Raw genomic sequence first — 12,107 nt, forward strand, 5'->3', positions numbered from 1 at the left:
TAGTGCATGTGAACAGGTGGTAAGTATGTCGCACATGTTGTTTTTAATATTTTATTCTAACCCCTTTGTTTTATAAGGTTAGGTGTTCACATTTATTTAAAAGTGGGCACCCCCTTTGGGCACCCACTTAGGGGCCAAGGTGGGGAGCCCCCCTTTTAAGTGAGTGTGGGGGTGGGCATGGTCACCTACCCACACTAGCCCCCCACATGCATGCGTGGAAATCTTGAGTTGTAACTTCACTTTTATTTATATTAAAAAAAGAACTCCTTCTTCAAGCGTAGAATCCATCGCTTCCTTCTTACGACTCATCAACCGGCGGCCATCTCTTCCATCGTGGCTGGTGGCTGTACACGCCTCAAGCGACTGCAGTACCCTCTGTTTTGCTGGCTGCGCCTACTACCCTGCCAAGCGGCTGATGTACTGCTGCTCCTTCAGGCGGTTGCTACTGCTCTCAGACGTGGGCCATCTTCACAAGGCACTGCTGCGCATGTTTACCCCAGGCGGCTGCTGAATCTGCTGTGCATAGGCGGCTACTGTGCTGCAGCCGGCTGCCACCACCTGAAGGCTACCTGCCTCTGTGCTACTACAGTCGGCTGCCCCTCCACAACTCTTCTTCATGCAGACACCAAAGCTCTAAACCTCTGCCAGTAGCTGTGTATTCTCTCTCTCCTCCCTTGCAAGAGGATGTTTCTCTCTCACAGCAGGCGGCTGTGTCCTTTGTGGTGGTACTTGTCTTGGTGATTCTTCACGAGGCAACTCTTTCTTCAACAAGGGTGGTTTCATATTCTACACAAACACCACAAGTATTGGTTTTCTATCAACCATCTACAAGTAAGTGATTTTCAGATTTGAGTAAAGTATTATATGTTTAAATCTGATAAAGGATTCATCCCGCTCGGCCAACACCCGTTCGGTGCCGGGTTGTCCAAGCTGTATTGGCGAACCTCGGTCCAAAGGTGCTGAGATCGGGAGAGCCAGGCGTTAGTACGAGAGCGCCTGTTTGTGCGTGGTCTCGGAACACCAGTGAGGCGCTCTCCGCGGAGTCCAGTGAAAGCACAGGACCGTAGAGATTGGACCACACTAGTGGTCGTTCTGCTTCGAGTTTTCTTCATCGAAATCCGGGCCTATTTGTTTGGTACTGTTTTCATATGTACATGGACATTATCTGGTTCTTGGAACCCATGGAGCATTGTATTTATTAAAATACTCCCAATAAATATATCATATATTGAGGGGGGGGTCGGCCCGTTCCGGCCCCAGTGCTGGTGTACATCTTTCCATTTCATTTCATTTAAATTTCAAGTTGTTTTAAGTTGTCCATTTCATATTTGTGGTTTTAAAGTTGTGCTATTAAGCGTGTGGGTGTCCAACGGAGTCTTTCCCACTTGACGGGATCGGTTTCATAAGCCTTAGGGTTACTAAGTATTCTTTCACTCTCTACTTATGTTTTGTTTTTCCTCACTGCTCAGGAGTCAGTCTACAGGTTTTGCGGCTTGCCCACTGTGCAATGAGCACTCCATCATCCATCTTTTTGCTCGCTTCCACTCGTGTTTTATTTAGTTTCTTGAGGCTTGGACCTCCTCATGTTTGTCCACATGGCATAGCCTACATGTGACAGGTTTTGGCATTTTCCCACTCCACACTACCTAGTCCCTACTTATGTAACATGTTACATGATACATCATTGATCATACATGTATGATGTAAACAAGTTACAATAATATAAAGTCCGGACTCCGGAGTTTGGATTTTGGCTCTACATCATTTATGTTTTTTCTAATCCCAAAATCTTTGCAGTTTCAAGTTTCTTTGGGTTTTTGTGTAATATGTAGCATGTTTTTCCTTAAAGTTAGGGTGTCGTATGGTATCCAACGTATGGAATTTCTTGGGGGTGTGAACCGTACTTTTTCCATACTTCCATACCCGTATGCGTTTGCCGTATGGAAAAACTATAGCAAGAACTACAATGTGCCTGCCTGCTACTACCAACATCTGGCAAGCCATCCACCATCTGGTCCCAGAAAGCCCGCCGCAGCACATCCACATTCAAGTGGCCAAAACGGAAGTGCCACAAGTCACCTATCTGAGTGCCTGTCAGAGAAGAGAGTGCTGAGAGTTTGTAGATACCATTCTCCACTCCGCCTTCCCATACAACCTGACGTGTTTCTTTGTCCCGTAGAGCAACAAAATGTTCCTCAAACTCCACCCGGAAGCCAGTCTTGCAAACCTCATGCACTGACAAAAGATGAAAACCAAGTGCTGGGACGTAAAGAACATGAGAGGAATGCTTCCCCCCTTTGCCATGGGGAATAATCTCCATCTTGCCCTCACTATGAATCGGTATAGTGGAATTGTCGCCAATGAAAATGCAACTTGACTGCCATTTAAGATCTTGTGAAAGGAGCCATGTGCCTGGAAGCACCACTATCGAGAATCCACTCCCGAGTATCCCTGGCGGCGGTGAGACCAACTGCCTCCCTGCTCGAAGAAGATAAAGCATCTGTGTCTAAAATCTCCAAGTGCACAAAAGCTGGAGTCTTGGTAGTTGAAGTTGAAGAATCAACACTCTTCTCGGTACTCCGCTTAGGACATTTCCTCCAATAATGGCCTTTCTCACTACAGGTCCACTCGGCCTTCAAATTATCACGCTCTGAATCAGGTTTCTTCTCAGAAGACTTCTCCGATGAAGACTTCCCTTGGCCCTTATTGTAGTTGTTGTTACGGCCTTTCGACCACTGGCTAGTTAAGGCCTTAGAACCTCTGCCGTGTGGAGGGTTCGTAAAACACTCTTCCTGGTCCAAGACCATAGGCACAAGCTCCTCCCATGTGATGGTGCTTAGCCTGCCACCACTGGTGATCAAAGAGGAGTAGAAAGCTGAGTACTGAGAGGTCAGATGAGACATTAAAGTGATGGCCATGTCCTCTGAAGATATCTCCTTCCCAGCTTGAAGAACTTCCTGTTGAAGAGCCTTCAACTTGTTGATGTGCTCCCGCATTGTTGAAGACTTTGCAGGATTCATCACCCGCATCTGCACTTCCAAGGAGATCCGCTTCATGGGTGATACCCTGTTATACAGAGAAGCCAAATGCTGCCAAATCCCTCTGGCCAGCGTCATATGTTTGATATGATTAATCACTTGTGGTGTGCAATTAAGGAAGATGAAAGAAGGCACACGGGCATTGACACGATCCCATAACTATCCCGTTCTTTCCTAGTAGAGGGTAAAAGCTCCCCGTCCTCCAACTCTGGCCGTGGAACACCAACCACAACGAAATTAGCCAAGTCATAAGACTCCAAGACAGACTCCATCATTACCTTCCAAATGCCATCCGTCCAACTGTCGATCCACCGGGAATGTGGGGAGAGTAGGGATCTTCACGTGCTTCTCAACCATCTCAAGCAAATCTGCCATCTCAAGGGTTCACAAGGTCTTGTGAAGGGAGGGTGGGTGGGAAAAAAAATTGAAGAAGAGGCTGCAAATAATATGCAAGGTGGCTGTCCAATGGTGATGGCCGCCTTCTGCCCAATCTCCAAGTCCCGAACAGCCCAAGAAATCTCCAATCAACACCACAAATCAGCAAACCCTCAAGCTTCCACTGTCTCCAAGCTTCAAGCCACCTGGGGCTCTAATACCATGTCGGAATGCATAGCGGAAATATGAGACAACTGCTGTAGAGAACAAAACACAGAAGAGAGAGAGAGAAGCTGTATAAACTCTTCTCTATACACAAGATCCGGTACAAAAATGGGTGGGGGACCATGGGTGGTATTTATACCACCCACTAGTGCTGGTCGGCCAGCCTAAAGGCAGCCGACAGCAGACTGCATGTCCACCACCAGAAAAAAATAGCCAGTTGGGGCCAGGACATAAACTAGTTGGCCAGAAGAGGAGTCGACCAGCACACTACTGCCCCACGACCATAAAAAACAGGGAAAAAAACACGGAAAACTGGGGAAAAATGGAGAGAACTCCTGGACGGGCACACTCACAACAGAGGCTCTCAGTGAGTACTATGGTACAGACAGGAGATGACTGCTAACAGGTTCATAAATGCACTTTGGGGCAAGTCCCAATCTCACAGCTTGTACCGTCCCGTGGCACAGTGGACTCTTACAGGGAGATCATTGCCAATGTCAGCTTGGCAAATTTGGAGGGCAAGATGCGTAGAGGCTATGGATGACACTCAGATCTTTTGTACTTAATTGATATGCATCATTTGGGAAGATATTATACATACTCTATGGCCACGTGGGCACATATCCAAAGACCTTCCAGGTGTAAACAAGCTAGGTGCACTGCAAATGGAATCCTGTCAGGACTTTCTTGGAACCATCACCTTGCCGTCTGGGATGATGTTTGACCAGCCTTTGGCGGCCCTTTAGCTGTGGCTTTGTATAGTTCTGTTTATACTTAATAAAGTCTCTTTTCTTGCAAAAGTAAAAAGTCAATAGGTAGGTGCCATTGTTTTTGTGACTAACTCCTGTGTTTGTAACAGGGGCACCAAGATTTTAAACACCACCACATCTCGACAGGCATGAGACTGCAGAATTTTCTATAAATTGTTGCATGTATTCATCTCCAAAGAAGACATTGTTTAGATTGTGAACAGTTAAGAGTCTCTCCAAGTTTTTTTTCTATTGGACGGGGGGTTGCGGCTAATGTGCATGTTTAAGACACATTGGGGACATGCAGCTGTATCATCATGCTTTTTCAATGAACAGCCAAAAAGTGAGGCTGGCCTTGGAAGAGAAAGGAATGGACTACATTTCACATAGTTTGAATCCCATTAAAGGCAAGGATTTGGATGCGGATTTATTCAAGGTTAACCCTGATGGTAAAATGCCTGTGTTCCAAAGTGGGAACCTTGTTCTGACTGAGACACTTGCGATTGTGCAGTAAGTTTTCTTGACTAATCAAGCATTGGTTTATCAATCAATTGAATCCATTCCTATGGATTCATGCACGGTGCATGTGCATGTGGCTGATACATGCCTATGCATTTTTGCATCTTGGGATTTTATTGCTGCCCCTTGCTTTGTATGAGAAGAAAGCGTTGACCTTGTTGCAGGTTCATCGACAGTGTCAATGAGCCATTAGGTGGGGATGATGTGAATAAGGAGAAACTACACGAATGGATGCGATGGATAGAGGAGTGGGATCCAAAGCTCTTCACGCTGAGCCACATTCCCTTGAAGATACGCACATTCTTTGGCAGGTTCAAGCGCAGAGTGACTATTGCCAGGATGGCACGGAACCCCACCTTTGCGAGCAAGTATCATTTGAAGCTGCACAGGGCTTATGCAACCAATGAGATGATGAAGGATACGGACGCATTGGAGGAAAACAAAAGGCAGCTGGAGAGATTGTTGGACATGGCTGAGGAGCAGCTTGCAAGCACTGAGTATTTGGCTGGGGGCTCTTTCACCATGGCTGATGTAATGCTCTTGCCTGTATTGGGCTGGATGGAGCTACTGAGGGTGGACAAAGAGTACATTCACAAGAGGCAAAGCTTGTTGCGCTACTGGGCTCGGGCAAAGCGTCGCCCCAGCTACCGCATGGTCATTGGCCGATACTTTGGAGGCCTCAACAAATACAAGACTCTTTTCACCACTTTCATCAATGTAAGCTTCCGGGATCTTATTAGAAGGTATTAGGGTAAGGAATTTCATTGGCAGATGTATAGGGGTATAGAGGTTTGTATGCTTGGGGGTATATGCATGGTCTCATGAGTCATCAGTAACAAGATTAACTAAGTTCAAGGTCTTCACCAAGGATTACACCACATCCAGTTCCTATTCACATGCTATCAACATGTGCATTATGTGTTGGAGAGAGAGGGCCTTGAGGGCTGTGCATAAAGGATTCTCTTCTTGAAGGTTTTTCTTCTTATAGGCTTTCTTACAAGGCATGAAGTGGGTATGGCATGGTTACTTGAGATCTCTCATTAGTTTGGGAGATAAATATGGTGCTGCCTTGTGCAGCCTTACACTAAATTGGGATGTTGACAGACCAGACTTATTACATTGAGATACCTTGCCTTCCTCACCCATGTGGGATCTTTAATATGAGTATGCATGTACCTGATTTCATCTCAGGTACTGGAAAAAACAAGATGGTGATTGTGGATAATATTACTGCCTCCCTAAGTGGAGTATAGTTTTGTCTTTTTATCATGTTGCAATAATATTTATGCCCATTGGCTCACCTTAATAAGAGATATATGGGGTGCATGCCAAAATAGAAAACCAACAAACAAAATAGTATACCTCCACCAAATACATGTTTGGCTCTTATTATTGACCAGAAGAGTTGGATTAGTGTTTGCTTATGCTATTTGTCACCTTTCTAGTTTACTATTGTGTACGAAGTGTACTCTCTTAGTCATCGTCTATGTTTATACGGGCGGGACCTTTGCCACCATGGTCACCCACTTGGCACTACATTGTTTCGATCGGAAAAGTTCTTATGATCCTTAACTTTGATCCCAAAAAGCAAGAGCTCACTCAATAACATGTTCACCCACTTGATGGGTTATTATGAATTCTACTTGCAACTGGCGAAAAAAATAAGAAAGCTTATCGTTTCCTTTGAGTGTAGGTCCCTATCGTTTTACGGGATCCACTCGGCAATGTCATGGCTTTATCATAAGATCTTTGGCTAAACCTGGGGACAAGTGCTGAAAACAAGATCTGAAAACAAGTTCTGGTTGGCTCATATGTTTTTATGTGTGCAGCTATGAGCTCTGGCAGGCAAAGTGCTGGTGTCTCTAGGTTAACTTCTAAGCTAAACACTCTTCTTTTCCAAATGTATAGTTGGAAGGTTTGAAGAGATTTCTATTTGGAAAACCCAAATCTCGTTGATAAATACCAGATCTATGAAAACAAAAGTAGTCTTGTTGAAGAGATAAAAGTATGACTTGAGTCATCTAAATGAGTAAGAACTACAGGTGCAATTACCCCAGCAACACCATCATGCAGGGCTGCTCTGCCCAAGTTCACAAGCCCTGCCCCCCTCTTCATTGCACCTAGGGATGGATGCCTTGAAGACTAAAATATATTGAATTACTTGGGGTGAGACTTGCAAAGAGAGTCCAAAGATGAACATTGGCATGTATTGAATGGGTATGTTTTTTATGTATGTGACGAGCCGTTCCCAATGGATGCAAAGCATGGCACCGACCAAATTTCACGTGCTCAGACCATATCAAGGCACACACCCAGTTTGATAAATTTCCCAGCAGGGAAGGTCTGTAAGATCACGAGTTCCGGTTCAAGAAGTTGGCAAGCCCAGTTCAAAAATTTGCAGCGATTGAGGGGAAAGTTATATTGGGTACTATGTATTGATGCTGCTTGTTTATTTTAAAAAAAACTTGTCTTGATTTGAAATTTGAGCAATATCATGTAAGGACCTTTGTTTTGGAGCATTGGATAAGCAAGCATAGCATATTAGCTGCCCTCTCATCTTGAGATTCATAATTTAAGCAATTAAAAATGAGCTTTAAAGAGCTCAAGTAAGATTGAATTGTAATCAAATCAGCATACAAGCCATGTCGAGAGACCAAAAGGAAGTCAAGACACCTAGAGATTATCTGGTGAGCTACATTATGCTAACAAGAGAATCTATAAGTATATTTGTTTTGTTTAAATGGTGTACACTCTAAGAGATGAAATACATTAGCATATCTTTATAGGCATCTGATTATTATAGGGTCTTCTACATTCTTGTATGATGGATTTTACTAAGGGTTTTTATTACTCTCTAAGAGTTCTTACTAGCAATAGTCTTCCAACTAAGAGTATGGATGATTCAAGCAAGCCTAGCACCTAAGTGCACAGAGGGTTTTAAATTTTAATTGGAGGACTTACATATCATATACATGCAAGAGGGGATTAAATAAATAGTTGTGTAATGTAATAAATTTATGTAAAATTACAGAAGAAGGTATAAATTCAAAATCCAAACATGTATACTTACAAATAGGGAGTAAACAAAAGGGGGGATAAAAAATTTTCTTATCTATATATATATATATTATAGAAGAAGGTATAAATTCAAAATCCAAACATGTATACTTACAAATGGGGGAGTAAACAAAAGGGGGGATAAATAATTTTATTTAATATATATATATATCTAAAGAAAAATAGCTATGTTTTATTGTTGTAAGAAAATGGGATTTAAAAAAATGTTTTTTTTAATAAATTAATGACATATAGAGTGGGATGACTTTGTCATGACATGGCTTGGGATGATATGGCTTTTCTAAACCCTTGTAAATTTCATGATTATTTTGTAGTATCTTAGATTTATTTAAGCATACAGCTCAAGTGTTAACTTTAGGCATGGTTTTGGATGAAACCATATACTACAAGTACTAAAGTAAGGTTAAAAAGTTTAATCTATATGGTTTTGGGTAGCTTAGCTAGGCAAAATCATATAGACACATATGGTTTCGGATGGCTTGGGCTAACTTTTTATTATTTAAGCTTGATGGTTTTGGGTAGCTTGATTAAGTAATAGTCAAGACATGTGATCCTAAATGTACAAAGTATTAAAAACCTTGCTTAAAAATACCACTTGCTACCTTCCTTGCTTCTTCACATAGTCTAGGCTTCATATTGGAGGACTTTATAGCTCGTGTGTAGAATGTGGAGAAAGGAAACTTCACGTGTAGATGAAGGTAGCAATTGTATATGTGTCAACATAAACCGAAACCTGTATAGCCATGTACAAGTACATATGCATTTAAAATAACCATATTTTTACATTTTTACATTTTTTAACATAATCATTTACTCCCTCTTGTATGTATACATGTTAAAATTTTTGATTTCCAAACCGCCCATGTAAATGTGCATACATGAGTAACATTAAAAAACTATTTGTTTAATCCTCCTACATGTAATTGGCTCTCTAAGCCAACGGTGTAACTCAAATCTGGCCTGCTGATTGTGACATAGATCAAACTCCTCACAATCTTCCTATACATAGTGGGATCCTCCAACACATAACCTGCATCCGCACACTAAGCTTTCCATTTTGATCTAATGGCACCGAGATTGGCTTACAATTAGCCATCCCATACTTGGACAACATGTCCAATGCATACTGTCCCTGTCAGCCAGATACCCTCAGGTGTGCGAATGACCTCAATTCCTAAAAAGTAGCGTAGATCTCCCAAATCCTTCATCTCAAACTTCCTTTTGAGAAGACTTTTCACATGCTCAATCTCATCGAAGTTGTCACCCCCCCTGTCACCCCTCCCTGTCACCCCTCCAACAATAAGATCATCTACATAAATGGTGATGATCACAATACCCTTATCACTCTTGCACACATACAAAGCACACATACAAAGAGTGATCTGCATCTGCCATATGAAAACCAATACTGACAAGATACTCAGCAATCTTGTCATGCCATGCTTGTGGAGCTTGCTTCAGCCCATACAAGGCCATATGAAGCTTACATCCATACTCTGGGTGACCTATATCCTCAAAACCTGGTGGCTGATCCATATACACCTCTTCTTGCAAGTCACCATGCAAGAACCCATTTTTTTACATCTTTTTGATGTAAAAACTAGCCTTTAGCAGCCACCATCACTATTATGTTTCACCTTATACACCTACTTACAGCCAATAGTTTTCTTGCCGTCAGGAAATGGTACCAAATCCCAAGTCTCATTTCCATACAATGCATCCATCTCCTCATCCATAGCTTTCTCCCAACACACATTTCCAATAGCCTCATCAAAACATGTGGGTTCTACAACCTGCACAACTTTTGCCATATAAGCATAGTGATGTGCCACATAACCATCATAAGTTAACCTCTGCACATGGTTTTTGACTCTTCCAGATATTCGTAACTTTGTATTCATGGATTCTATAGCCTTTTTCACACAGGTGTCCATATTATTGGAATCCCAAGCTCCTCATCAAGGCTCATCTCCGAGCCACTAGAATCTCCATCAAAACAAGAGAATGTCCTCTGCAGAAATATCATGCATACCAAGGGGCTCAACCACTTTCTCTTTGCCTTTATGTGATGTACCAACTACATTTTCAGGACTGGTATTATGATGCAGCCTACCACTCCATGATCAACAGAATCACTGGATGAGGACTCTTCTGGTCCACTCAATGATTGTGATTGCTGACTTACATTATGTGCAACCACATTTCCACTTACATCAGCCCCAACAATGACATCTTTTTCAACAACATACCAGCTACTCATCTCATCAAATACAACTTCCCTGCTTACCCTCAATTCACGTGTAGCAGGATTATAACATCTATATCCCTTTTGTTCAAGGGAATACCCAATAAACACACATTTTTTTGCTTTTTGGATCGAGCTTAGTACACGCAACTCATATGGCACATGCACATATGCAACACATCCAAAAACTTTCAAGTGAGACAAATCAGGTTTCTTGCTAGTAAACTTCTCCTCTGGTGTTACATCATGTATGGCTGCAACAATAGGAGTCTTGTTCATGATCATGATATAAACTGCTGTAGACACAGCCTCAGCCCCAATAGCTATGTGGCGTATTCTTATCTGCCACCATCAATGCTCGTGCTATCTCCACAATGTGCTTGTTTTTTCGCTCAGCAACTCCATTTTGTTGCGGAGTCATTGGAGAAGTATTCTCCCCCTCCATCTGACCTTAGGCACTTCACATGATTTTCTGTTTGTTTTTCAGCCACCATAACTCTAAAATTCTGAAAATGAGTGAACTCTTCACTCTTCTCCTTCATGAAATACACCCACACTTTTCTCGTGTGGTCATCAACAATGAATGTTACATAGTACCTGCAGCCACCCATAGACATAGTCTTTGCAGGACCCCATACATCTGAATGCACATTTAGTACATTCCTCCTCACATTTCTGTCATGTGAAATACATGTTTTGTTTGCTTTCCAAATTGACATGTTTCACAAACTTTCTGCATACCTTCAACTTTAAATTTAGGCAGCCCTATCACAATTTCTTTAGTCTGCAGGGCAGAGACTTCATTCTTTGCACATTTACACGCCCAATTCTCTTATGCCAAATGTCTGTATCTGCAACAACTCCTAAACCATTTGCAAACATTGCAGCACTCACTTCAAGCATATTCACATTCAATGTAAACATTATGTCCAATCTGTTGCCTTTTGCAACCAACCTGCACTTATCTCTTAAGTCTTCTACTACATAGTAGCCATCGCGGTTAAACCGGACTTGCAAACCTTGCTCAATCATCTGGCCAACAGAAACCAGATTCTTTGTAATGTTTGGAACATGAAGTACATCTGCAAGGTACTTCACCTTACCATTAAGCATGGACAATTTGCACATCCCCAACATGGGCAATCGGATGAGCAATGTCATCCCCTATTTCAACAAAACCTGGTCTTTCAAGACTCTTCATTTCCTTGAACAACTCACCATGACTTGTCATGTGGTTCGAAGCACCTGAATCAACATACCATACATCATCCTTTTACATACTGCTACATCCTTTCCAGACACAGCATTAACCACATATGTTGCATAACAAACAACCTCTCATTATCCTCATTATTTCTGCTCTAGAGGATGCATAGTTGTTTTGTAGCACACTTTTCCATTTCACATGTCACTCTGCACATGTTCAGGCTTACCACAGTAAAACCAGTCTCGTGTATCATTATGTTGACTTTGCCAACAATTACCATGACCTCTTTTTGACGACTCCCCCTGCCTCTAAACTGTCCTCTTTCACCTTTGTGTTGTTGTTGTGAATCCTGGGATTGTTGCTGCTATTGGACCATAATTTTGATTACCTATTCGACCACCACCTTGGCCACATCCACGACCTCTACCTCGTCCTCTACCTGCACTTGTGTAGAAGGCCTGCTGCTTTGAACTATTTTTATTTTATGAAGACTATTGATCTTCACCCAAGTTCTTTTCAATCAGTATATTGACACCAAATTTGTGAAGTTGGGAATGTTCTCCCGTTTGAATAGACGAATGCCTTGTATTGTGGCACCCGAGACCACATAGACACACTTCCACCTTATCATCATCATCAACAAAACAGAAACACCAATTGATGCAAGGGAT

General features: G+C 42.3%; 1 protein-coding gene across 1 annotated transcript in view; it reads left to right on the forward strand.

Moving 5' to 3' along the window:
* The window catches only part of LOC147617485 (glutathione S-transferase TCHQD-like), a 31,858-nt gene extending 25,554 nt beyond the window's left edge, over positions 1-6,304 (forward strand). The window contains exons 2-3 of the mRNA XM_086775738.1: positions 4,498-4,897; positions 5,071-6,304. Coding sequence (XP_086631864.1) covers positions 4,689-4,897; positions 5,071-5,656 — 795 coding nt within the window. The 5' untranslated portion in view covers positions 4,498-4,688 and the 3' untranslated portion in view covers positions 5,657-6,304. The remainder of the gene's footprint in view (positions 1-4,497; positions 4,898-5,070) is intronic.
* Positions 6,305-12,107: the final 5,803 nt, after the last annotated feature.

This window comes from Cibotium barometz, chromosome 36 (assembly GCF_041138505.1).
Source record: "Cibotium barometz isolate CiBa-2024 chromosome 36, ASM4113850v1, whole genome shotgun sequence".
Classification (NCBI taxonomy): Eukaryota; Viridiplantae; Streptophyta; class Polypodiopsida; order Cyatheales; family Cibotiaceae; genus Cibotium; species Cibotium barometz.